We start from the raw sequence: 27,317 nt of genomic DNA on the forward strand, positions 1-27,317 counted from the left end.
GCAGGCAATCCAGGTCGGCAACAGGAGAGACAAGGCAAGCAGGCAGGGACCAGACGATAAGCAGAGTCCAGGAATGAAGTATAAACCAGGCGCACACAAGCTTATCAGGAACCAGCAAACTCAAGGACCTTGACACTGAGGCATCTGGGAAGAGATCTGAGCCATCTAATACCTACAGGAGAGCCAGGGTTGGTCAGCGAGGTCACCTGACCTAACCCACACAGCCCAGGGAGTGATGCGCTCCACCCTTAGAGAAATGTAACATGAAACCAGCCGACCTCATGCTGTGTCCAGGCCTGAGTGGAAGCTGTGGAGCGGAATCCTCAAAAGCAATAACACCTACAGAAACCGGGCCCAGGACCGCAGCGGTGAAATGGGAAGCACCGACCACAGATCACGGCACCCAGGACCGCGGCGATAACCGGGGGAACAGCGGCGTACAGCAGCCACTGTTACAGTTGGCAAGTATGGGTCAAAGGGAGAGGCTCTATGATGATCTGTGGGCAGGGCGACACTAATGAGAGGATGAGGCCAGGCCAAAGACGATACTGCCGCTGTGTCTCTGGAGAAGAGGAGGGTAGATGGACATGGATGAGGAGATGCATCAGGTTATCTACACCTAGCAGAGAGGAGGCTGGGAGTGGTCAGGACTGACTGAGGTGGCAAAAACGTGTGACCCCCAACCATATGATTTCCCCTATTTAAGGCCTCATGCACACGACCGTTGTTCTGGTCTGCATCCGAGCCGCAGTTTTTGCGGCTCCGGTGCGGACCCATTCACGTCAATGGGGCCGCAAAAGATGCGGACAGCCTAACCTGTATGAAAAATTACTTGTGATTAATTGAAAGAATTGACCTGTTTCTCATAATTAACTGGTTCAACTTTTTTTTTTAAACTTCTTTTTACTGAAAAAAGGAAAACAAGACATAAGGAAATCAATTTCAGATACAGAATCATATCCCTGTACGCGTCAACATTCAGCCAGCAGGGACGGCATTACAGCATGACCCCCAAAGAAGCATTATCACAGTGTAACATCATTTATATTCTCATGTTTCCCTTTTTTTTTCTTCAAACGAATTAAAGTATACAGTCAGGTCCGTAAATATTGGGACATCGACAAAATTGTAACATTTTTGGCTCTATACACCACCACAATGGATTTGAAATGAAACTAACAAGATGTGCTTTAACTACAGACTGTCAGCTTTAATTTGAGGGTATTTACATCCAAATCAGGTGAACGGTGTAGGAATTACAAAATATAGAATTGTGTCAATGTCCCAATATTTATGGACCTGACTATGTTAACGCAAAGAATATCATTAACCTCCTTCCCTACCCCACCCCCCTCCCATAGGACCTTGTCATTTGTAAGAAGAACTCACTCTGTAATCTCTTGTTTATGGGGGCAATAGAAATGGTGGAGTTCAGTAAATGGGTAAAAGTCTAGCTCGTGATACTCTAAATTTACCTAATTTTCCCCCAACTCTAGCCTCCAAGTACCATGTAGTTTGGGTGAATGGCGACATTAGTTCTTTAATTTCTTCTATCGATAAAGAAGCTTCAATAAATCTTCGCCATTTAAAAAAAAAAGTGCAAATAGATTATTCTTTATGTCTCTCCATTTCCAAGCTTTCCAGGTAAAGCACCTGCTTCATAATACCTATCACCTCTTCCCATGAGGGGGGTTCTTTTTCCAGCCAGTGTCTTAAGATCGCCTTCTTTTTTTTATTTTTATCAATTGTCTTTTTATTGATGATTTTTACAAGAATAAACATGTACATACAAAAAAAAAAAGCATGACTTTGGAGTACATTATTCCTGATACAAAGATATAACTGAAGTCATTTGAACAGCAAAGAAAAAATTAGCATACATCATATTTTTGTGTATGTATATCTCTATATTGAGTAAGTCTGAGAAAGTACACACACAATGGTCATAGATGAGTAGTACTGTAATAAAAGCCTACAGGCTACTAAAGTAACAAAGATTCTATTTTTCGCTTTAACTATGTAGAGCTATATAAAATTTACCATAAGAAGGATTCGGACATACAAAGGGGAATGACAAGACTTGACACATTAGGGTTAGGGTGGGTAAGGTAAGGTGTAGATTCATTCAGTTTGAGACATCAAACACCACGTCCCATTGCTTCCAAACCCGGTCAAATTTGTCCACCGAGGCAAGCAATGTAGCCGACATATGTTCGAGGCGTCTGACTTCTAATACACTATGAGTTCCGCCCGTGATGGGCAATCTATCCTTTTCCAGAATCTTGCCAGCAAGCGTCTAGCCGCAGTCAAGATGTATAACATTAACTTTAATAAGTGTTTCTTCAAAGGTATGTGTGGAATATTCAGCAAATATATGTAAGGGTCTAAGGGAAATCTTATTTCAAACAAGCTGTATAAAATTTCCTGTACCATAATCCAGAATGGAGTTAGAATCCGGCATTCCCAAAAAATATGGATATGTGATCCCACCTCCGTGTTGCATCTCCAACAACGAACTGAAACATCAGGGTTAAACTTATGTAATAACTGTGGGGTGTGGTACCAAAACATCATTATTTTGTAAGTGTTTTCCCTATGAATAGCACACGTTGATGTCATCGCAGCTCTCTGCCAAATTATCCTCCAATCATCTACTGAAATAGAACGGTGTAAGAGCGATTCCCACTTAGACATATATGAATGACGGATAGATGCAGGAGAGGCCGGGGAGGAGAGGAGCACATATATTTCAGATATAAGACCCTTAGTAGACTCCGAAAGCTTACATGTCTTCTCAAAAGACGTGGGGACAGATACCTGTTTTGAGTGAAACAATGTAGTGAACAAATGCTGGATTTGCAAGTACTGATATCTAGTGACTTCCGTAAGTGACCTAGAACTTCTAAGCTCATCTAATGAAAGTAATTGTAGTGTTCTATAATCAATCATATCCGCAAACCTAAACATTTTCTTGGAAAACCAAGGTTTAAAAAAGGAGACTTTTGATCCAGCTTTGAAAAGCGGTGTAAACAGAAAAGATGTCATGGAGGATTTCTCGGAAACCAGGGAGAAACGATGTTTACAATGTTGCCATATTTTATACGTATGTAACATTGGTCCTAATAATTCTGGCAATTGAACGTGTGGAATTGGGGACCATAACAAAGAGTTAGGATGTATCGGAGCAATCCACAATTTTTTAATTTCCATCCACCTAGAATAGGCATAGAGTTTAGACCATGCTGGTATCCGTCTAAGATGTGTGGCCCAATAATATTTGGTAATGTCTGGAACTGCCAGCCCCCCTTGAGATTTCAGGGCCATAAGGGTACTACTAGCTATCCTATGCCTCTTCCCATTCCATATGAATTTAAATATACCAGCCTGCAGTGCCCGTAGTTCCGTCCTTGGTACATGTACCGGGAGGGTCTCAAATAGGTAGAGCAGTTTTGGCAAAATGGACATTTTAACTGCCGCTATGCGGCCAAACATGGATATGGGAAGAGACATCCATTTAGCCATCAGACGCTTAAGCTCTAGAAAAAGGGCGGGGAAATTATGGGAGTATATAGAAGAATACGTTGCCGCTAAATTCACACCTAAATAACGCAAGGCAGCATCTTGCCAACGAAAGCGATAGTTAGACCGTAACGGAGCTAATACAGCCACTGGTAAGTTTAAGGGAAGGGCTTCTGTTTTCGAGGAGTTAATCTTATATCCGGAAAGCCGACTATACAGTGTTAACAAACCAAATAAGTTGGGCAAAGTAATATGTAGGTCTGATAAAGTAAGCAGAACATCATCCGCAAATAATGATATTTTATATTCAACTTGGTTAACCATGATTCCATGAATATCCGGGTGGGACCTGACTGCTGCGGCTAAGGGTTCAATGCAAAGCACAAACAGGAGAGGGGAAAGCGGACATCCCTGCCTGGTGCCGTTTTTAATCGGGAAAGGAGCTGAGTTTGCATATGGTAATTTAATTGTCGCTGTAGGATGGCTATATAATGAGTGGAGGGCTGAGAGAAAGGGACCAGAGAATCCAAAGGCCCGCAGGGTGGAAAACATAAACGGCCAGCTTAAGCGATCAAACGCTTTTTCAGCGTCTAGGCTCAATAGTAGTGCCTGTTGATGTTTCCTATTGACAATATCTATCAGATTGATAAGTCTTCTCGTGTTATCCCCACCCTGCCGGCCCCTCACAAAGCCAACCTGATCCGAATGTATCAATCGCGGGAGCCAATACGCCAACCTATCTGCCAATAGCTTGGTGAATATTTTCAAATCAGAATTTAGAAGAGCAATAGGGCGGTAATTTGCGCAATCTAGGGGGTCTCTTCCCGGTTTCGGAATGAGAGTTATATGGGAATGAAGCATGGTTTCTGGTATAGCTGACCCTTGTAAGAATGAGTTAAAAAGCTTACATAAATTGGGTATGAGAAGAGATGAAAAAGTCTTGTAGTAAGAATAGGGTAACCCATCCGGCCCAGGTGACTTGCCATTAGGTAACTGGGAAATTACACCTTGAATCTCCTCAGTCGTGATCTGGGCATTAAGCGCAGACCCTGCTTCGGGATGATAATTTGGGTATATTACTTTGAGCCAAAAAAGAGTCAAATAGTGTCTGGCGATCAACTGGGTCAGAGGGTGTCTGTGGTGTAAGGGAGTATAAGGAAGCATAGTATTGCTGAAATTGGTCAAGTATCGCTTTGGGGTCATATACCATGTCTCCACTGCTCGTTCTCAGAGACATTGGAGTAGTAGTCGCGGTTGACTCCCGCAATTGACGAGCTAAGATAGTATGTGATTTATTCCCCCACATATAAAACCGTTGGAGCGAGTACAATAGGAGTTTACCAGTTTTTTCAAAAGCCATTTCACGTAATCGAGCACGGAGAAGTACTATACGTCGTAGCAAGTGACAGGAGCGATGAGTCCTTAAACGGGCTTCTAATTGTTTTAATTGGGTAAGGGTGTTATTATACCTGAGATTGTAATCCCTCTTCAATCTAGTGCTTACACTAATACATTTGCCTCTGAAAACGGCCTTATGTGCTTCCCACAGTATAGCTATAGACGGGGCCGAGGGTTGATTAAAGGCAAAATATTCCTCCAAGGAACTTCCCAATTCCTGTCTAGTCGGCAATTTAGTTAATAAAGATTCATTAAGTCGCCAGTGGCATACCCTAGGACGAGCACCCCTTGGGTTAAACGTGACCGATATTGGCGCGTGGTCTGACCACGTGATATTTCCTAATTCAGCATCTGTCAACATCCTAAGGGCAGGTGTATTCCCAAAGAAATAATCTATACGAGTAAGAGTTCTGTGAGGGTGGGAATAAAACGAATATGTCCTAGCCGAAGGATTATTGACCCTCCACAGATCATACAGGGCATATTGTCTAATGAGCTTTCTAAAGAGGCGTGATCATTTTCGCTGGGCTCTAGACGGTGGTGCGTCTCCGAGGGTCAATGTATCCCAATATTCTGAAAAAGCGACATTAAAATCTCCGCCTATAACAAGCGCTGCCGGCAAATATTTTTCCAATTCCCGAAAAACCTTCCTCAGGCATGGAATCTGGTTCGAATTTGGGGCATAAATATTGAATAGAATAAGTGGAGCACCGTGGAGGGAGGCCTGGAGTATTACATATCTACCATGACCATCAATCTGTGTGGATTCAACTTGTATAGGACATGTAGTAGATAAAAGAATAGCAACCCCAGCAGTTTTTGTGTCAGCACTGGCTGAATATATTCGTGGATAGGATCTGGCCGCAAACTTAAAGGAGCCCTCTCTGTCAAAGTGTGTCTCCTGTAGGAAAACAACGTCTGCCCTTTGAGATTTACATTCAGTGAGAGCTAGACGTCGCTTTGCGTTAGAGTTGAGACCTTTAACGTTCAAGGAAATGCACTTAATCATGAGTGTATGTGGTGTAACAATACTTGCCAATGACCAGAGAGGGACCCCCTAATGAGCATCCGTCTCCATATACTGAAACTCGTCCCAGTGCAACATCAATAAGGAACCTAGGAGGAAGAGACATAAGGGAAAAGGGAAAGACAAAAGGACAACATATACGACATAGAACATGATATACAATTCTGAACAATGGGTGTGATCACCCAGTCAAGACTCAATATAACGTGAGCAAAAATGAAAAATAAAGCCCACGTCTGTCCCATCTCAAGATCTAGAGTGAGGGAAAGAGAGAGGGCAACAAATAGAGTCCTGTTGGTAGGGACCTGACTGGACGCCATAGCAGGCAAGGCCAGAATGGTAACTCAGGGAATATCTGAGACAAGATAGATTTAAAAAAAGAGAGAAACAATGCAATGAAAACAATTGCACTAATTCTAAGAGCTGCTGCTCAAAAAATAATTATCTGAAGGCCTCAGAGGGATTCAATCCCTCAAAAATAAACTTTCAAGGAGGCGCGTCACGAAGGGGAGATCCATATGCTCCCGGTTGGGATGGAGGTCTGTTTCTTTTCCGCTGGACTGTGTGCCATGATGGAGCAGGAGCTGAGGGAGGGTCTGGGATCTCCCAATTATCAAGGGCCGGAGTGTTAAGGCCCAAAAAGGAACAAAAACGGGATAAGTCCGCGTGTGTGCGCAATACAGAGAACTTGCCATTCTTCGTAGCAATCAAAGCAAAGGGGAAGCCCCAACGGTATGGGATTTTGAGATCTTTCAAACATGCTAGTAGAGGTTGAAGGCTTCTCCTTTTCTGTAGGGTCAGCCAAGATAAGTCCTGGTATAGGTGGACACTTGAGCCTTTAAAAGAGATCGTACGTAAGGTGCGCGCCTTGGCCATAATGGATTCTTTCAGGCGGAAGTCATGTAGGCAACAGATCACATCTCGTGGTTGTGACGTAGTATTTTTCGGCCTAAGCGCTCTGTGGGCCCTATCAAGTTTAATGGTCAGCGGTGTTTGGGGCGCCAAAATCAGATTAAACAGTTCGTTCAATATAATGTCCAAGTCCTCATCAGACTCCGATTCTAGCAGACCCCTAACCCGTATATTATTACGGCGTCCTCTGTTGTCCAGATCTTCCAGATGATTAGTATTTTCTTTAATAGCTTGGGATTGAGTGGCTATAATAGACTGTAATTTGGACACATATCTTCTGGTGTCATCATGCTCCGATTCAATTTGATCTACACGAGCAGACACTTGCTGAAAGTCCACTCTTAGAGAGGAAATTTCGGCTTTAAAGGCATCATGTACCCCGGCCACCATTACTTTAAAATCCTCTTTTGTGGGCATCTGTTGTAATGCTTGCTGCAGGGATTTCATATCTTGGGAGGCACAAGGGGGCTCATCTCCATTCTCATCCCCAGAAACTGTACGTTGGCTCCAAATATTTATTTCTTCAGGGGGGTGCAAAGGGGCAGAAGCTGTGTCTGCCTCAATATCAGGGCTGTCTCCCCACTCACGGCGGCGTGCCGGCATAGCCGCAGGCTGTCTGGCCTGCTTAGGTGCCGTTTTAGGCGGCATGTTGGTGGATATACACTGGGAGCCCTGTAACCAGCCAGGGGACTCCAGGCCCAGGTCAGGGGCGTCTATGGGCCGCTCCGGTACAAAATCCACAGCCAGGGGGCAAAGAGAAGGTTCCCCTGCTATCGCGTTACTGCGCTCACCTGCTGTGACAGAGAAGGCAGGGGCCGTCTGCACTGTAATGGCGCCTGTGACTGACCGTTGGAGAAGGCTGCTCTGGGAGGACGGAAGCTGGGAGCCGCGGGTAAGGTAGGTGTCCAGGGTTCTTTCCCCTCGGGAGAACGGGTGGGTAATGGGCTTCTTTAGGGGTAACTTTTTCCCCATGTGACGCGCCGCTGTAAGCAGATTCGGCCCGATTTAGTAGCAAGAGCAGCGGAGCTCAGGGATCACGCCGCCATCTCTGCAGACGTCCAGGCCACGCCCCAAGATCGCCTTCTTAATGGACATAAGTAGTATATGAACTACCTTCTCGGATACCCCAGACTCCTCCGAGTTGGCCTGTGTTTTCGGTATGTAGTAAAAAATACATTGCATTGGTTTGAGTAACACCTCTATGTCCCAAACCTCCTTAATATATCTTACTCCCTCTGACCACAACTGATTTAGCCTCGGGCAATCCCATATGCTGTGTAGAAGACCCGCTTTAGGCAATTCACATTTAGGACAATGACGCAGCTAGTGGGAAGGCGCATCTTTAAATGATAGATCGAACGCATAGGTCGCCCTGTGCATTAACCTCAGTTGCGTTTCCCTCCACTGTTCATTGAATATAGCTTTTCTCACAAATTCATAACCCTCTCTCATTTTTTTTGCCAGGTTTGGAGAGTCAATTTCTCTCCCCCACTTTGAGAAGGCATTGGCAACCACATTTATATTCTTGCTGTTGTGAATTTTGCGGTACAATCCTGACAGAGGGAGCATAGAGTTATTTACACCCACCAACACCTCAAACCACGCCAATCTATCCGTTTCCCCTAAGCTCTCCGACTGTGCTCTACAGTAGGACCGTATCTGTTGATACGGAAGATAGTGAGAGGCAGCAACATTACATTTATTTCGGAATTCTTCCCATTCTATCAGCTTCTGATTTGAGGCGACCAAAATGTCTTGTAGTTTGTGGATGCCTTTCTGCCGCCACAACTTATACATTTTATTGTCTCTCCCCTGAGAAAAGGCGGGTAATGTCCACAGCAGCATGTGGGGGTGAGGTACGTAGGCAGTCTGTAGAGTTTACGTATGGCCTTCCACGCCATGATGGTATCCCGAAGCAGGACGGACTGTTTGATACGTGGGGGTAAGTCTTTTAACCTGGTGTGCAGCTAGCTCCTGTTCTATATGCCCCGCAGTAAAATATGAAGTACCCCACACCCAATCCCTGGCGTGGAAAAATAACGCTGCAAGGTTATAGTGACGAATGTTTGGAAGCTGTAAACCTCCTTCCCACTTCAACATTGTCAATTTTTCATAAGCTATGCGTGGCCTTTTCTTACCCCACAAAAAGGCATTAAATGCCAACTGCAATTTCGTCAAATGTGTCTCAGCAGTAGGGGGGTGGTTTGCAAGGGATACAACAGGCGTGAGAAACTGGACATTTTCAAAAGCTGAGCCCTACCGCGTAAGGAGAGAGGTAAATCCTTCCACCTGTCCAAGTCTCTGATTATTTTCTGGATCAAGGGAGGATAATTTAGAGAATAGAGAGAGGCTGATGATCACCCCAGTTTCACTCCCAGGTAAGTTATGTAATCGTGTCGTACCTCGACTCCGCACTGTCCCCGCGGACAAGGCTCCCCGGAGTGAAAGAAAAGGATCTGGCTTTTAGATATATTAATTTTGTAGCCCGTCACCATGCCATAGTAAAGCAGGGTATCTAGGAGCTGTTTGAGGTGTTTATCTGGGGATTGCAGAAAAATCAGCAAATTGTCCGCAAAGCAGGCTAACTTGATGACCTCTCCCCCTACCTGAATCCCCTCATATAAGTCGGATTGCACCAAGAACCAAGCCAGGGGTTCTAGGGCCAAGTTAAATAAAAGGGGGGACAAAGGGCACCCCTGTCTCGTCCCCTTCCTCAGCATTATTCTCGAGGACAAAAACCCTGGTGCATACACTTGTGCTTGGGGGTCTTCATATATGGCCTTCAGATAGTTACGAAAGTCCCCTTTCAAACCCATGGCATCCATGACCTCATCCAACCAGGCCCAGTTCACATTATCAAATACCTTTTCGGCATCTAATGTCAGAAGTGCTGGATTGCCATGGGTTTTGATCCTCTGACTGTCTTGTGCTAACAGAACACGTCTGATATTCGTGACAGCGGAGCGTCCCTTCAGAAAGCCTACTTGATGATCGCCTATTAGAGTTGAGAGCATCTCCGCCAATCTGTTAGCTAGTATTTTGGACAATATTTTGACATCCTGGTTTATAAGGGAAATGGGCCTAAAAGATCCAGGTTGTGATAGGTCTTTGCCCTGCTTCGGAAGGACCTTAATGTAAGCCAATTTCCCCGAGGGGGGTAAGCTCCCGCCAGCTAAAATAGAGTTAAACAGAGTTACTAATACTGTTTTTGCTTCTTCCGGTAAAAGTTTGTAAAACTCAGCAGGGTACCCATCGGGCCCTGGAGCTTTCCCATTTGAAAGGCCTGTGACGGTAGCATTGAACTCTGCTGTAGATATCGCCTTATTTAAATAAGCTAGATATTCTGCCGATATAGATGGCAGGCTAATCTGTTCTAGAAGGTCTTTAGCCCTATCTCCATCATATGGATCTTTAGAATAAAGGGACCTAAAATAATCCCCCAGAATTTCCACAATCTTCTTCGGGTGGGTGTGAAGAATCCCCTTGGCATCATTCAGGGGGTGCAAGTAGGGTTGGTTTGTATAAGGTTTGGCCAATTTTGACAGTAATTTACCCGCCTTGTTGCCAAAACGGAAACAAATCTGCTTTCCTACGTCCCCCATACCACCTAACCCTGCTCTCTAAGTAGTAGTCAAAAGTGTGTTTCGCCGTCACCCAGAGAACCTTGTTGGCCTCAGTGGGGACTTGGACAAAATCGGTGTAGGCCTCTCTCAAGGTTTGTAAGGCTTCTACATATTTCCTGTGCGCCTCCCTTTTTTTTCCGGTGGAATATGATACTATTCCTACACCTAATCATAGCTTTGACCGTATCCCAGAACAACTGTGCATCTGATTCATGGGATTGATTGTCCTGCGAATACTCCCACCACCACCCCTTTAATCTGTCCGCAAAATCCTCGGCAGTCGCCATATAAAATCCGATTCATTCGGGGTCCCATCTCTCTTCTCCATGATTACCGGGGCATGATCCGATATAACTAAATCAGAAATCTCCACCTCCCGGACTTTGGACAATACCTCTGATGTGACAAGGAAATAGTCCAGACGCGATCAGGAAGACTGAGCGTGAGATTAATGTGAGAATTCCATCCCTTCAGGGTGATAATGTCGCCATACATCCACCAACCCTGTCGTTTGCAGAAAAGGAAATAACGTGTGGGCACCCTTAGGATTCAAGTGCGGTTTAGACACTCGTTGCCTCCTATCCTCCCTTTCGTCATGTACCCTGTTAAAATCTCCCGCTACCAATAACTGCCCTTTCCCCTCCTGAAGTAGAGTCGCTTCTAGCTTTCGGTAAAAAACATGTTGGGCCGAGTTGGGGGGAGTAGATATTGTATATTGTCATTTGACCTAACGGAGAGACCAAAACCACCTTTGCCATTCTGCCATCATCATCCACCATCATGGATTCGACCTCCCATGTCAAGCATCTAAGAGAATAAGAACCCCTGCTTTCCTATCTTGTGAAGAGGAACCCACCACTTGCCTCACGCATTGCTTCCTCATTCTCCAAAAATCTCGTTCCTCAAGGTGTGTTTCCTGGAGAAGAGCTACATCAATTTTGAGTTTTTTGAGATGCCGTAGTACATTTGTGCGTTTATATTGGGAACGCAAACCCTTCACATTCCACGTAGCTATCCTCATACTTGTGGTGCAACAGTCAGGCGTCCCAGAGACATCACCCAGAGGAACAGAATCGCCCCTTGACTTCCCATCAGAGTGAGAACATGCATTTGAGAGAACATTGACACCTATCCCACCTCCCGTAGCCCCATTCCCCTCCCCAAACAAAACATACCTGCTAAACACAACGATAACTTATAGTTTGTGGATTTTTTTTGCGCGGAACTTCGCGAAGACGTTGTTGCTTTGAAATACTCTCAACATTACAACATATTCCTCCAACATCTCCTCCGCCCATATACCGACACATCTAGATATGCTACCAATTTTCCCGGCATTAATGTTCAAAAGAAACACACTCTGTTCCCCCCTTTTCTTTGTATTTTTGGTTCTGTTAACCGTGTTATATACCCACGGTAGGTGTCACTGAATGTAAAGAGCGACCAACCATGAATATATAGTAATTCGTACACAGAAAATAAGCACTCCCTTCCCTCCCTATTGTATCTCACGTGACCAAAAGTAACCCGTCCATCTGTCACTCTCACTCTGTTCCTTGGCTACGAGGGGGTGAGGAAACATGTCTGGCAGTCCCAGAAGATGAAGTTGAGGGTCTACGCCGTCTTCTCACGTCTACCTCTGCCCGAGAAGAGATCTCTCTGCGATGGGCTCATCCGAGAAGGGAAGAGGTCCCCCTCCAGCACCACAGCTTCGCGGGCCTCCTTGGGGGTAAGATACGTCTCGATGGACCCATCCTGTTGGAAAATCCGTAGAGTGGCCAGGTAAAGGAGCGCAAATTTGGTCTTTTGTGCGACCAGAGAAGAGCAAATGGCTGAGAAACCCCTCCTGCGACGCATCACCTCGGCAGAATAGTCACTGAATAGTAAAAGTTTATTGTCCCGCACTATCAGAGGGCACTTATTTTTCTGTAACTGCGAAGGATTTCTTCTTTTGCAGCGAAATTTAGGTATTTTACAATAACCGATCTTGGTCTGTTTGTGTTCTGATTTCGCTCAGAAGGCCTTCACGGTCCCAGCCTGTGAGCTCTCTCCACTATAAATTTACCCTGAAGCCCCAGGGCATGCGGGATGTCCATCTCGCACAACTTAGCCAATTGGTGCGGTTGAATCGATTCTGGAATCCCTATGATTTGTAAATTACTCCTCCTGGAGCGGTTCTCCAGATCATCGACCTTTTCCTTAAGGGCTTGATTAATGCGAAGTCCCTCACTCGTCTGGGAACGGGACTTCTCCAACTCATCTTCCACCCTTGTAATCCGCTGTTCCAGTTCTGCGATTTGCCCCGAATGGTTCTGGATGTCACTGTGGAGCTGCTGCAATGCTGCTGCTACTGTGGCTTCCAAAGAGGCTTTAATCTCAGGGGCCAGCAACTTGGCCACTTCTATGGCCATATTTTTACATGATATGGCGAGATCTGGCTCTGGGGGCAATTCACAGTCCTCCTCACTAGGGATCTGAACTGTCTGCGAGCGCTGCGGTGGCTGTGAGGCTGACCTTGTAAGTCTGTTTCCTCTCTGGATAGATCATCAGCATCTGACCGGCGGGGGTCTGACACCCGAGACCCCTGCCGATCAGCTGTTTGAGAAGGCAGAGGCGCTCCAGCAGCGCCGCAGCCTTCTCGCTGTTTACCGCAGGCCCAGTGACGTCACGACTAGTATCAATGGCCTGGGCGGGGCTAAGCTCTGTTCACTTGAATGGAACTTAGCCGCGCCCAGGCCAGTTGATTCTAGTCGTGACGTCACTGGGCCTGTGGTAAACAGTGAAAAGGCCGCGGCGCTGCTGGAGCGCCGCTGCCTTCTCAAATAGCTGATCGGCGGGGGTCCGACACCCGGGTCAGATGCTGATGATCTATCCAGAGGATAGATCATCAGTTAAAACAAACTGCAGAACCCCTTTAACTCTGTGAGGGAGAGTTATGAAACTGACAAAAAAAAAAAACTGTCTTTATTGTTTATAGCAACCGATCACAGCGCAGCTTTCATTTCATATTCTGCTTTTAAAAGAGTTAAAGCTCCACCATGATTGGTTACTATGTGCAACAAAGACGTAGCTCCATTGTATACCTGTTTCTTCTTTTGGACTTCTAGTTTTTATACAGTCACTACTAGTGACTTACTACAAACTGCACCAAACAGCTCTGTGTGTACCAGGCTCTACAAGGCAGAGGTTGTGAAGAAGAATTCTGAGCCCCTCCCAAAGTCACCGATTGAAAGACAAAAGAAGAAAATATTAAAAACTATTTATTTAAAAAAATAATCTCAAAACCCTTTAATATTTGAGCTGTAATGGAAGCACGTTCTGTAAGATCCTGAGGTACAATATCACAGGGAGCTGTGCGTTATATCGGGCCTTTCTACCTGCAGTAAGCACAGTCCCTTTAGGCTAAATTGTTCTGCTCCCCCATTAGCACGATGTCCGCTCGTACCTATGCTAACGCTTTGACCTATTTATATACATGTCACTCCTCCGTATCTACATGTAAGAGCGGGGGTCAGACACAGATAATATATACATATACACATCCGTACAGAACTAGACTATACTACAAATATTCTACAGTCAGATTGCTAACCCCGTTAGCACCCCCTTGTGGTCATAATCCAGGATTACAGTGGACACTGCCGCCACAGCTCGAGTGGCAGCAGCAGCAGCTTCCAGACACCAGGAGAGAGTCTGTCACATCCTTCCGTAGGATATCCAGCCTTCTTGCTTCAAACACATCCTTCTCATCTCGAAGCTTTTTGTTCATTTCCCTGGAAAATACAATTTTACAGCTGCATGACTATAGGGTTATATTCAGGTAGAGTCTGAACAGCTCTGCCATGTTTACACAGCAGGCACAAGGTGGCATGGCGCCAAATACGCACGCTGTAAGGGGGCCTTAGTGATTGTGGGCTCAGAGCCAAACTCAACAATGCACCCCCACCCTCCTGCGACTTTTTGCATTATGCATGTCTGTCACTTGCCTGCCAAAAAATATCTTCCAAATCAGAGGCCAGCTAAACCATCTGACATTTCGTTGACTCCTCTTGTGCACAGGGCACTGGCTGGATTTCACTGGATGTCTACCTGGTTTCATATTGTGATTACATGTCATGCATTCCGTACGGAATTACCAACACACTAATAGGCATCCAAGTCCAGAAATAGTGTAAGGGCCGTGGACACCACAGAGGCAATTTTTTTTTATAGTTGCAATTTACTCCTTTCAGGCTAAAAATCTGTTTTTCAATTGGTCTTTATTAAAAATGTACATCTGTTTTTGAGATACAAGGGTTAAAAAAAATCAGTCTATTGGCAGAGTATCCCTTCTCATGTGAAGCCTTATCTCTAATGTCAACAAAGAGGTAATGTGCTGCATGTGACTTAGGTAAGATGATGTGCTATAGGGGACACAAGTGAGGTAATGGTCTGTAGGTGGCACTAGAAAGCGAACAGAAGTAGCAAAGGCCCCATAGCAAAACTTAGTATCCCCACACAGTTAGATTTAGAAAAGTCACAGTTTTTGTCCAATTTCTGTGCTGGAAAAAGTAGAGCAGGTGTACTCATTCTGAACACCATATTTCTCAATATATTTACAGTAGACAGCTGGCTTAAACAAATACAAATCAATCAGTATCCTGCTTCCTTTCATACATAGTACATGATAAAACTGTCTCCCTGCAGCCACCACTAGGGGGAGCTCTGTGCATAGTAATATATGCAGTTACTTTTGAACTGAATGGCAGCTGTAAAAGTCTCTTAGCACAGAGCTCCCCCTAGTGGGAGTATGTCATTCAGTACTGAGCCCCCACCTCACCATGGTCCCCATACCAGCAGCATGCTCTGCCTCCATGGTAAGTACACCAATGACTCTAAACGCTACTTATATTTTCAAGATAGGTATTGGGTCCAGAGGTAGAGGTTACCTGAGAAGCTCCAGTTGTCGGAGAAGACTCTGTTTTTCTTTCTGCATATTTCTGGACACCTTGAACACATCTCTGTAGAGAAACCGACAAGACGTGGGTCAGATTATGGCTATTATTTCCATCTCACTGGATAACTTAAAGATTATATGTGATACTTAATAGACATTTTGTAGAGTCAACCATCTCAAGAACCTCACGAGTTACACGTAGAATAGTAATGGTGTATCCATGGTGTCAGTTGCCATCCAAAGGCAGATGTGGATGAAGACCTCTATTTGACTGCCACGGCAGATACATTTTTGGTCATACAAAATCACTAATGTATGACCAGCCTAACAATTAAATGCTGCAGCTTGGTACTACTAAAAGATACCCACTAATGGCAGCATAACTTACAGTATTTGAGACTATAGCCTTGCACCCTATAGGAAATGTATGAGGGGAAATTCAGCTTCCTACCAAGTAAATAGAAGGAAATTCTCCTGATTGTAATACCCAATCTTAACACTAGATGGCATTACAAAACAAAACCATCATGTATCTTATCGGAAAGGTTTTGGCTTCCCTCCTTGATGGGCACCGGGGGCACCTGACAGACTCATACATTGACTCATAACGGGTCTGCCAGGTTTATGTTGTGGTGCCCTTCATTTCAGTAGGAAGAATAGTGTAGAATGTCTCCCACAGAAATGTGAACAGAGCTCCACCGTATATTTGCAATACATATATACTGACTCTTGCCTTTTTGAATTGAATCAGTAGCCACTTCACAATATTTCCCCAAATTTTTTTAATTTGCACATTTTGAAAAATCCAGGGAGCGGATCTGAACGGATACTGTAAGTATGCTCCAACCTAGTCATCAGAACTTACCTCTTCTTGCGCTCCAGCTCCTCCTTCTCTTGCCGGCGTAATCCCAGCAGATGGGTCTGAGCTTTTTCCAAATCTGTCTTGGTCTTGTCTAGTTGTTCAACCAGATCCTCATTTAGCTGTTTCAGGCGATCGTTTTGAACACGGGTCTCAAGTTGCTCATTATTTAGGGAATGGAGCTGCTGCTCGAGCTGTCGGAAGGAGAAGCTCAATGTCAGGTATGGAACAAAGTGGGAAAATAAAAGTGTCACCCATCGACCACCAGGAAAACCAGAGTTAGGATGGAGAACAATACAAATCAGAATATATGTACTAAGTCTAAAATTGTAAATGAATGTGCCCCAGATGACAATGACATCACTGTCCGCAGCGTACGAGTATCCTAAGGATAGAAAAATATACAATTCTGTTATCAATGCAGCTTCTTTTTGGAAGAAATCATAGTATTAGGCCTCTTGCACACAATTTTTTTTTTCCATTTATGTTCTGTTTTTTGCGTTCCGTATACGGTCCGTATACAGAACCATTCATTTCAATGGGTCTGGAAAAAAAACAAAAAAAACGGAAGGTACTCCGTATGCCTTCCGTTTCCGTATTTCTGTTCAAAGATAGAACATGTCCTATTATTGTCCGCATAACGGACAAGGATAGTACCGTTCTATCAGGGGCCAGCTGTTCCGTTCCGCAAAAAACGGAATACACACGGACGTCATCCGTATTTTTTGCAGACCAAAAAAGCCATACGGTCGTGTACAAGAGGCCTTAGGCTGAGGCCACATGGAGTCTTTACCCATACCACGCTGTTACATTGCAGCATTGTGTTCTCTCATAGTCCATTACCAATACACTATATTGTCACTAGTGGCATATCTACCATAGAGGCAGGGCACGCAAGATGGGGCATAAGGTGGACACTGAACTGCTACCCTTGGCACTGTCATAGTGGCTATCTACACCACCAATATAGGGGAGATCTCATTGCTTAGGCTAGTTTCCAACCTGCTGCCAGGTGTTCCGTCAGACAATGCTAGGAATCGGCCGGACAAATCAGCTGTGCTTAGCGTTTTTTTTGTTCAGCCATTTCTCGGCATATTTGCCAGGTAGCAGTCGGATCTCTGCTGGTCCCCATTATAGTCAATGGTGTCCAGCAGGAAGGCCGTAGTATCCAGCGATGCCGGATCCAGAGTACTCTGGAAGGGTGTTCTCTACGGGTACAGCCTACCACAGTAAGGCTACATGCACACAAACGTTGTTTGTTTCAGTGTCCGTTCCGTTTTTTTTTGAGGATAGGATGCGGACCCATTCATTTCAATGGGTCTGCAAAAAATGCGGCCAGCACACTGTGCTATCCTATTCTTGTCCGTTTTAGGCATTGTTACAATGGATCCGCAAAAAAAACGGATGGCATACGGAGGTCATCCATTTTTTTTGCGGACCGCAAAACACATACGGTCGTGTGCATGTAGCCTAAGGCTGAAACTAGCCTTAAAAGGTTAATACCGCTAGGATTGAGTGCCATACAAACTGTATAAATCCATATTCAATTAACTTCCTCTGGTGGCGGTTGCCAAAATAAGTATATGATCACAGATCCCCTATATAAAAATAAACTAATTATTACAGAATTTTAGACCAAAAATGGAAAGGTGGAATGATCTTTAATAAAGGGGCCGTACATTTGGAGGCGCGCTGAGTGGGGAGCGAGGGCCATTCTGAGATTTGCTACGGGGTAATAAAGACACGTATATAAACATCAGCCTCTCTCAAACAGTTTTTGTAATTTTTTTTCCCTCTAGGGCAGGCATGCTCAACCTGCGGCCCTCCAGCTGTTGTAAAACTACAACTCCCACAATGCCCTGCTGTAGGCTGATAGCTGTAGGCTGTTCGGGCATGCTGGGAGTTGTAGTTTTGCAACAGCTGGAGGGCCGCAGGCTGAGCATCCCTGCTTTAGGATAAGGCCTCTTGCACACAACCATGTATATTTTGTGGACCGCAAAAAACGGATCCGCAAAAAATACGGATGACGTCCGTGTGCATTCTGTATTTTGCGGAATGGAACAGCTGACCCCTATTAGAACAGTGCTATCCTTGTCCGTTATGCGGACAATAATAGGAAAAATTCTGTCTTTTAGCGGAACGGATATACGGAAATACGAAAACGGAATGCACACGGAGTACCTTTCCGTTTTTTTTGCAGTCCCATTGAAATGAATGCTTCTGCATATGGTCGGCAAAAAAAAAACGGAACAGACACGGAAAGAAAATACGTTCATGTGCAAGAAGCCTAAGGGAAATTTCCCATTCCAACGCAGACAGTTGAAGGATTACGATGGATCAGTATAACATTCACACCCCCTATACATTTCACCTCCAGGATTATTAGTCATTAGGCCTCTTGCACACGACCGTATGGCTTTTTCAGTATTTTGCGGTCCGCAAAAAATACAGATGACGTCCATGGGCATTCCGTTTTTTGCGGAAGCGACCAGCTGGCCCCTGATAGAACAGTACTATCCTTGTCCGTTATGCGGACAATAATAGGACATGTTCTATCTTTGAACGGAAATACGGAAACGGAAGGCATACGGAGTACCTTCCATTTTTTAGGGCGGATCCATTGAAAAGGAATGGTTCCGTATACGGTCCGGTACACGGAACGCAAAAAACAGAACGTAAATGTGTGGAAGTGGCCTTAGTTAAATGTCTAAACGTTTTGGCCATTATGATCTCTAGAGGTAGAGCGATTCAAAGCTTCACAACCCGCACTGTAAAGAAACCTTTCCTATATGGACAGTGGGGACCACCTCTTCTTCCACACACAAATAATATCCCCTAGTCGGTTACACAGTTCTTGAAATGACGTACCAATTATTTGTGTTGAACCTGTATACATTTATCCAGTCAACCTTTTTAAGGCATTTTTTGCAAGTTTAACCAGCAACGTTTTCCTGCTTTCCGTTATTGCACTCGCTACTTGACATTGAGAGCCGCTACATGGTTTTCTGGTCAGTATTCCTTCTCCCGTTATGCCCAGCCGTATTCCTTTTACATTATATCAGTACTATACATCTCCTATTTCCCTGCCCAGGTTGCCATCTTGCTGAGATCTTTCAGTAATATTCCCCAATTTATACCATTGTTATTTTGCATGAAGGTTTAAAGGGCATTAATGCCAGGCGTCCACACAGTTAATGAGGCCAAAGTAAATACAGATATAAAAAGGTACAGGACAAGTTCATTTTGGGATATGGGCATGAGATCATAGGTATTTCCTGTAAAGATACGCTTTTATCAGCTGTGAATATCCCAGCTGTTCAGCTAAATGTACTATCTGTCTACAAAAGTTAAAACAAGCCTAATAACCCCACGTTTCTGTGTATTTGTCATTGTGATGTCATTTCACTTTCTTGGAAGCTGTATCGGAGAAGGTTAAATTAAAGGATTTTACTTATTCAATCAGGCTCGGACTGGCCCACCGGGGAGCCGGTGAAATCCCCGGTGGGCCCCTTGCTTGCAAGCTAATATTTATAATCAGGCAGCCTGGGGGTGCAGACAGAGATGTGTCCGACTCCTGAGGGGGCGCCAGGGCGGGTGACAGTCGTCCCTCTGCATGGACTCCAGACTCGCAAGGCAGATCAGGGCACAGACGGTGATCAGCTGTTTTGAACTACAGGACAGCTCAGCGCTTGCTGGATAGACTGTGGGCAGCACTGCTGCCAGCCCTGTGGTCCCGCACACAGCAGCCTAGAAGAAAGCTCCTCCTCCCAGCCTGTTCCCGGTCAGAGGAGCCGACACTGCTGTAAGAATTACTACTAGTTAGAGCCTCCCTTCCACCTCCCATCTCTTATTCCTTGGCTAGCTGTGGTGCCTGTTAACCCTTACCCTCTTACCCAGCAGCCAGACATTCCCAGGGCTGGTGTAAATGATGCAGCTGTGTAGTCAGGGCCGAGGTCGGGGGGGGGGGGTTGTCAGGCCATGCAGTGCTTACAGCTACAGTACAGGGGGCTCAGTCCTGCCTTGTACCCACCGCTCTAGCTGCAGGACTCCCCTTCCACTGCATGATGGAGCCCCAGGAATCCTGCATCAAAGTAAGTGCATATGTGTAGTATATTCACAAGTGCCACTGCCTGTCGCTGTAATAAACAGTGCAGCACTCACTACAGGGCCAGCAATGGGCATCAATGTGCAGCAAGTGGAGACATGATTTCTGAGATTATCTCACTGCTTGTCTTCTTGTATGGCTGGGGAAGCACATTGGGGCCCATCTTCTTCAACTGTGGGCCCCACCTCTTGACCTGTAAGTGTGTGCACTGATGACGCTGCGCACAGGAGCAGCCCTGCCGCCCACCCATATTCTGAGTGATTGTAGAGCGCAGCAGCAGGATTGTGATGACCAGACAGACACAGGAAGAGCCAAAGAAGAGAAGCACAAGGAGATGTTTCCAATAAAGCAAGCTGAGAAGTATGCCCAGGCCAGTCTCCTTCCAGCCTAAGGCCTCTTGCACACGACCGTGTGCTTCCCGTGGCCATATTGTGGACCGCAAACAGCGGGTCAGCAATACACGGGCACCAGTCCGTGTGCATTCCGCATCATGGATGCGGACCCATTCACTTCAATGGGTCCGCAATCACAGTGATGCAGAACGGAACCCTACGGAAGCACTACGGAGCACTTTTTGTAGAACGGACGGATGCGGACCCATTCAAATTAAATCGGTCCGGATCCGTCCTGGCCGCTGCACAAACTTTGTTCGTGCATTGGGGACCGCAAATTGCGGTCCCTAATGCATGGAATGGAACACATACGTTTGTGTGCAAGAGGCCTAATAGGTATTTAATGCTCTAAAAAAAAAAAAAGTCTGCATTTTTACTCACCTCCTCTCTGGAAACTACATTTCCCAGCACACCCTGTCAGTTTCAGACCTTCAGGACCTTCTGGGAGTTGTAGTTTTCTTACTACAAAATGCTGTACTCTTAGGGCCCGTACCCTGTACACATGACAAATTTTGATGCTCTCAAAATCCGCAATGTACTGTATACCGCAACAGAAACTGACGCAGTTTCTGTTCACTTTAGATGCTATGGATCCTCTTGTGTCTTAGCTCCTTGGAATACAGCCAAGCAGCAAGTGGACACCATGCAGACCTTCGCACTGCAAACTGCACTGCTGCCTCCCATTGAAAACAATGGGAAGCAGACACCACATTGCGACTGGACAGGGTTGCTAATCGTCCAGAATTTTCTGGACAGTCAGTAAAAATAGATGTTTTTTTTTCCTGTGTCTATGAAAAAAAATAGATTTTTTTTTTTAAGGCTTGTGGTACTTGACTAGATTATTTTGGTGATAATTATCATCACCTTACCGCTCACAGTAAATGCTGGTGATGAGGTTTATCAATATATTATCAATATATTACGGTATATACATGTATGACAACTGAAAGTCTATACAGTATGCAAAAAAATGAAAGGGGTTCTCCAGGCATCCTGAGAAATACACGCATTCTGTGGACCTGTGGAAGAAATTTGGTTTCATTACTACTCACCTGCCCTTTGCTCTGTCAATACTCGATCAAAACTAATAGCCCAAACAAAATACACATAGAGTATGATATAAAATATATCAAAATGTATTTATTGAAACATGATCACATAAAATGTATAAATATTAAAGGTGAAAAACAGTACGGGGATCAGTTGGAATAGTCTATAACAAATTTTGATATATTTTATATCATACTCTATGTGTATTTTGTTTGGGCTATTAGTTTTGATCGAGTATTGACAGAGCAAAGGACAGGTGAGTAGTAATGAAACCAAATTTCTTCCACAGGTCCACAGAATGCGTGTATTTCTCAGGATGCCTGGAGAACCCCTTTAAAAATTGGTCTGAATTAGGGATGAGCGAATTGACTTCGGATGAAACATCTGAAGTCGATTCGCATAAAACTTTGTTCTAATACTGTACTGTACGGAGCAGGAGCCCAGTACAGTATTAGAATGTATTGGCTCCAATGAGCCTAAGATGTTGCTTTTGGAAGTCTCATGTAATAACTTCAGAAATTAATTTGTACTGTAAAAAAACATTTCCCGTTCGGTTTCAAAGTACCACTCATCGGAGCCAATACATTCTAATACTGTACGAAGCTCCTGCTCCGTACAGTATTAGAACGAAACACAGGCACAAGTAAAACACAAAGATCAAAAAGAAATTCCATTCCATCCAAAAAATAAAAAGGTTATAAAAATCAAACTGTATTTTATATATATCATGGTAACATGGTGCTAATGAGAGCTACACACTGTACATTACACTGGACAGTGCATGGCATAAAAAAGCTAAGAAAAGCGATGGATTTAATTTCTTTCCCATTCCTTTGTAAAAAAAAAAAAAAAGAATGACGTTCAATTCACACAATAATGGAAAACGACCGCCATTTTCAGTACCATTGCAGACTATAGGGGCTATTCACTTGGTTGTTTTTTTTAGCTGCCATCAAAAAATAGGACATGTCCTATTTTTTGTACATTTAGATATTTTGATAGCCAGACGGACCCCTTTGAAATCAATGGGCCAATTTTTAACTGCCGTTTAGAAGTGTGCAAGTACATGAGTGAGTGGCACAGAAGGCAGGGAGTTAAAAAAAAGGGTCATATTTATTAAGACCGGTGTTTTAGACACTGCTCTTTAGGCCCCTTTCACACAAGAGAGAATTCCGCGCCGGTGCAATGCGTGATGCGAACACATTGCGCCCGCACGGAACCCGAACCCATTCATTTAAATGGGTCTGTGCACATGAGCGGTGGTTTTCATGCATCACTTTTGCGTTGTGTGAAAATTGCAGCATGTTCTATATTCTGCAATTTTCACGCAGCGCTTGCCTCATAGAAGTGAATGGGGCTGCGTGAAAATTGCATCACATCCGCAAGCAAGTGCGGATTCGATGAGATTTTCACGGATGGTTGCTAAGAGATGTTGTCTGTAAACATTCCGTTTTTTATCACACGTGCGCAAAAAAGCAGTAAATCACATTGCACTGCGCGATAAAAACTGAAGAACTAAATGCGATCGCAAACAAAACTGAATGGTTTTGTTTGCAAAATCACACAGTTTTCACTGAACGCATCCACAACGCATTCTGTTCTGCACGCTGTGTTGTGTGATAAAGTGCACATGTTCATGCACGTGAGGCCGAAAAATATACATGTAATGCGTATTTGTTTACAGTAGTGTTAGGGTGGGCCCCCAAAATTAATTCCACTGGTGGGCCCTAGGCACCCCAGTCCGACACTGTATTCAATAGATGCAAAGATAATTTTCTCCCCAATTAATTGGGATTAATCTGGAGTGATTTTGAGGGTCCTCTTAACTTGCCTCCCTTGAAGCATTAAAACCACATGTCCTGCACAGAATGATGCCACGAGTCACCTCACACATCATTTTACTGGGGTTCACTGGATACTGACACAAGGAAATTTTGATTTTCTTGAAAACTGTATCCGATAAATTAAAATTAAAAGATTGAATATAATAAATTCCTAAAGACCATTGAACATTAATTGGGATTAATCTGGAATGATTTTGAAGGTCCTCTTTACTCGCTTCCCTTGCAGCATTAAAGCCAAATGTCCTGCACAGAACAATGCCATGATTCACTTGGCACACCGTATTACAGGGGTTCTCTAGATACAGGGATGAGATCATAGGTATTTATTGTAAAGGTGTGTTCTTAGCTGCGTATTTCCCAGCTGTTAATGTACTATATGTACACAAGGTGCAAACAAACAAAAAAAAAAATGTTTCAGCGTATTTCCCACTATGATGTAATTTGACTTTCTTGGAAACTGTATCTGAGACGTTCAAATTAAAGTATTCATACGTTAAATAAATCCCTAAAGATTGTTTTCTACCTAATTAATTGGGATTAATCTGGAGTGATTTTGAGCATGCTCTTTACTCACTTCCCTTGCAGCATTAAAGGGGTTTTCAGAGATTTTATTCTTTTTCACTGATGACCTATCTGATCAGTGGGGGTCCGACACGCCGATCAGCTGTTTGAGAAGGTCTGTGAGCTTCTGCTTTTCCTAGGCCAGTGACGACACATTCATCGGTCATGTGGCCGAGGAGCAGCTCAGCCCTATTCAAGTGAATGGGGCTGAGCTGCGATACCAAGCACAGGTCATCAGTATAGAAATCCTGGAAAACCCCTTTAAAATCTAATTTCCTGCACACAACGATGCCAAGAGTCGCATCACACATCATTTTACTGGGGTTTTCTGGATACAGACATGAGGTCATAGGCATTTTTTATAAAAGATGTGTTCTTATCGGCTGCATATCAGCTGTTCACCTAAAGGTTGTATTACACAGCCCGATGTGGCAGACTATTGTCGGGAGGAAGCGTTCCCTCGCTAGTGGAGGAGACCGCTGCCATTACATGCATGTATGGGGAGGAGAAACTGCTATGCCATCGCTCGTCCCCATGCTGTCTAGTAGTTTGACGGCCGCAGATCATGATTAGATACCACGATCTGCCGCCTGCAAAAGATAATTTTTTAACATGTAAAAATATTTCCATTGCCCGATGATCAAGCGTTTGCTCGTTCATCAGCGGCAGTATTATACTGCCAGATGATCGCTAAAGAGCGTTCATGCAAACGCTCGTTATCGATTACCTGCTGAAAAATCAGCCAGTGTAATACAGGCATATAAGACTCAAAGATCTGTACACATGGTTAAAACAAGCCAAATAACCCTGCATGTTTCAGCGTATTTCCCACTATAAAGAAAAAAAATTTGGGGAATTGAGTCAGCACAACCTGTATATAGGTGCAGACCACTATGGCGAAATACATATACAAACGGAGAATACAAATGTGATTGCACTCTATATCCAGCATTCTGCCCTGCCTCCATGCTGGATGAGACATTGGTGTACATTTTGGCCAAAGCGTAATAAGCCACTCACCACGTCAAGGTCGCCTCCATTTGAGTGGTCCCTAACGCTAGTTCCCACCTGTTCATGGGCCATGACAGCCACACAAAATCCAGGGAATGCAGGTCAGCGTGCACCCCAAGCACACTCTGCTTTTAACCCCGTCCGGTGCCATTACAGCTTTCATCGGATCCAGGGATGCAAGTACCAACATGCACGTTGAGCCCACCATATACTTCTCCTGGAGCCAAATGGCCACTGGTAGGTTCTATATAAGCAAACTCAGTTTTATACTGACTTTAAAACCAGCCTCCAGGACAGATTGACTGGTCAGGTGTGCAATGACTCCAAGGAGATCGCCACGCCTCCAATACATACTACAAAGAAAAAAAATTTGGGGAATTGAGTCAGCACAACCTGTATATAGGTGCAGACCACTATGGCGAAATACATATACAAAGGGCAGGGCAGGGCAGAATGCTGGATATAGAGTGCGATCACATTTGTATTCTCCGTTTGTATATGTATTTCGCCATAGTGATCTGCACCTATATACAGGTTGTGCTGACTCAATTCCCCAAATTTTTTTTCTTTGTAGTATGTATTGGAAGCATGGCGATCTCCATTGAGTCATGCACACCTGACCAGTCAATCTGTCCTGGAGGCTGGTTTTAAAGTCAGTATAAAACTGAGTCTGCTTATATAGAACCTACCAGTAGCCATTTGGCTCCAGGAGAAGTATATGGTGGGCTCAGCGTGCATGTTGGTACTTGCATCCCTGGATCCGATGAAAGCTGTAATGACACCGGACGGGGTTAAAAGCAGAGTGTGCTTGGCGTGCACGCTGACCTGCATTCCCTGGATTTTGTGTGGCTGTCATGGCCCATGAACAGGTGGGAACTAGCGTTAGGGACCACTCAAATGGAGGCAACCTTGACGTGGTGAGTGGCTTATTACGCTTTGGCCAAAATGTACACCAATGTCTCATCCAGCATGGAGGCAGGGCAGAATGCTGGATATAGAGTGCGATCACATTTGTATTCTCCGTATTTCCCACTATGTCATCATTTGACTTTCTTGGAAACTGTATCTGAAAAGTTCAAATTAAAGGATTTCATGTATTAAATAAATTCCTAAAGATTGTTTTCTTCCCGATTAATTCTGTTTAAAGGGGTTATCCCATGAATAATGTAAAAAATGAAACTCAGACACTATATAGTACATGACAATACCTTTCTAACAAAGCCAGAACCAGCCCTGTACCTCACATAGATCCAGAGATCTCCTCATTCATTGCTCTGCTAGATTTATATCAAGCTGACAGCTCAAGGGGAGTGTCTTCTCTGCTACAGATAAGGGGGCGTGTCCATGCTCTCCCTATCACAGATAAGGGGGCGTGTCCATGCTCTCCCTATCACAGATCAGGGGGCAGGTACATTCTCTCCCTATCACAGCTCAGGAGGCAGTTGAAGGATGAAACTGAGCATGTGCGGCCTTCTCAGTGAGCAGGACAAAGAAATAATAAATTAAGTGCCACTATATGGATACATTTTATTTAATACCTCAGTGGCTATACAAAATTTTCAATTACATGTAATTACAAAAGTATTCAGATCCAGGTGCTGGTTTGAAAACTGTAGAATATTTTTCGTGGGACAACCCCTTTTAATTTGGAGCGATTTTGAAGGTCCTCTTTACTTGCTTCCATTGCATCAGTAAAACCAAATGTCCTGCACAGAACAGCACCATGATTTGCTTCACACACCATATTACAGGGGTTCTCTGGGGCATGAATGTTGATGGTCAATCCTTAGGATAGGCCATCAATGCTTCATAGTTGTGAACGGGGCGCGTGAAAGGGACGTGGAGCACACGTCGTGGCCCTTCATTGTACTAATCAGAAGGAGTTCCAGTGGTCAGCCAGCCACCGATTAAAATTGATGGACTATCCTTAGGACAGGCTATCAATCTTTGAAGTTCTAAGGGTACTTTCACACTTGCGGCAGAGGATTCCGGCAGGCCGTTCCGTTGCCGGAACTGCCTGCCGGATTCGGCAATCCTGACGCTAACGGATGGCATTTGTCAGACGGATCTGGATGCGGAT

At 44.5% G+C, this 27,317-nt stretch overlaps 1 protein-coding gene across 2 annotated transcripts in view; it reads right to left on the reverse strand.

Annotated features, from left to right (window-relative positions):
* Positions 1-13,736: 13,736 nt before the first annotated feature.
* CRACR2B (calcium release activated channel regulator 2B) overlaps positions 13,737-27,317 on the reverse strand; it is an 86,061-nt gene continuing 72,480 nt past the window's right edge. For both annotated transcript variants that reach the window (XM_040410441.1, XM_040410442.1), the window contains exons 8-10: positions 16,281-16,468; positions 15,408-15,479; positions 13,737-14,252 (exon numbers count right to left, since the gene is read on the reverse strand). In XM_040410441.1, coding sequence (XP_040266375.1) covers positions 14,093-14,252; positions 15,408-15,479; positions 16,281-16,468 — 420 coding nt within the window. In that variant the 3' untranslated portion in view covers positions 13,737-14,092. The remainder of the gene's footprint in view (positions 14,253-15,407; positions 15,480-16,280; positions 16,469-27,317) is intronic.

This window comes from Bufo bufo, chromosome 10 (assembly GCF_905171765.1).
Source record: "Bufo bufo chromosome 10, aBufBuf1.1, whole genome shotgun sequence".
In the NCBI taxonomy this organism is placed as follows: domain Eukaryota; kingdom Metazoa; phylum Chordata; class Amphibia; order Anura; family Bufonidae; genus Bufo; species Bufo bufo.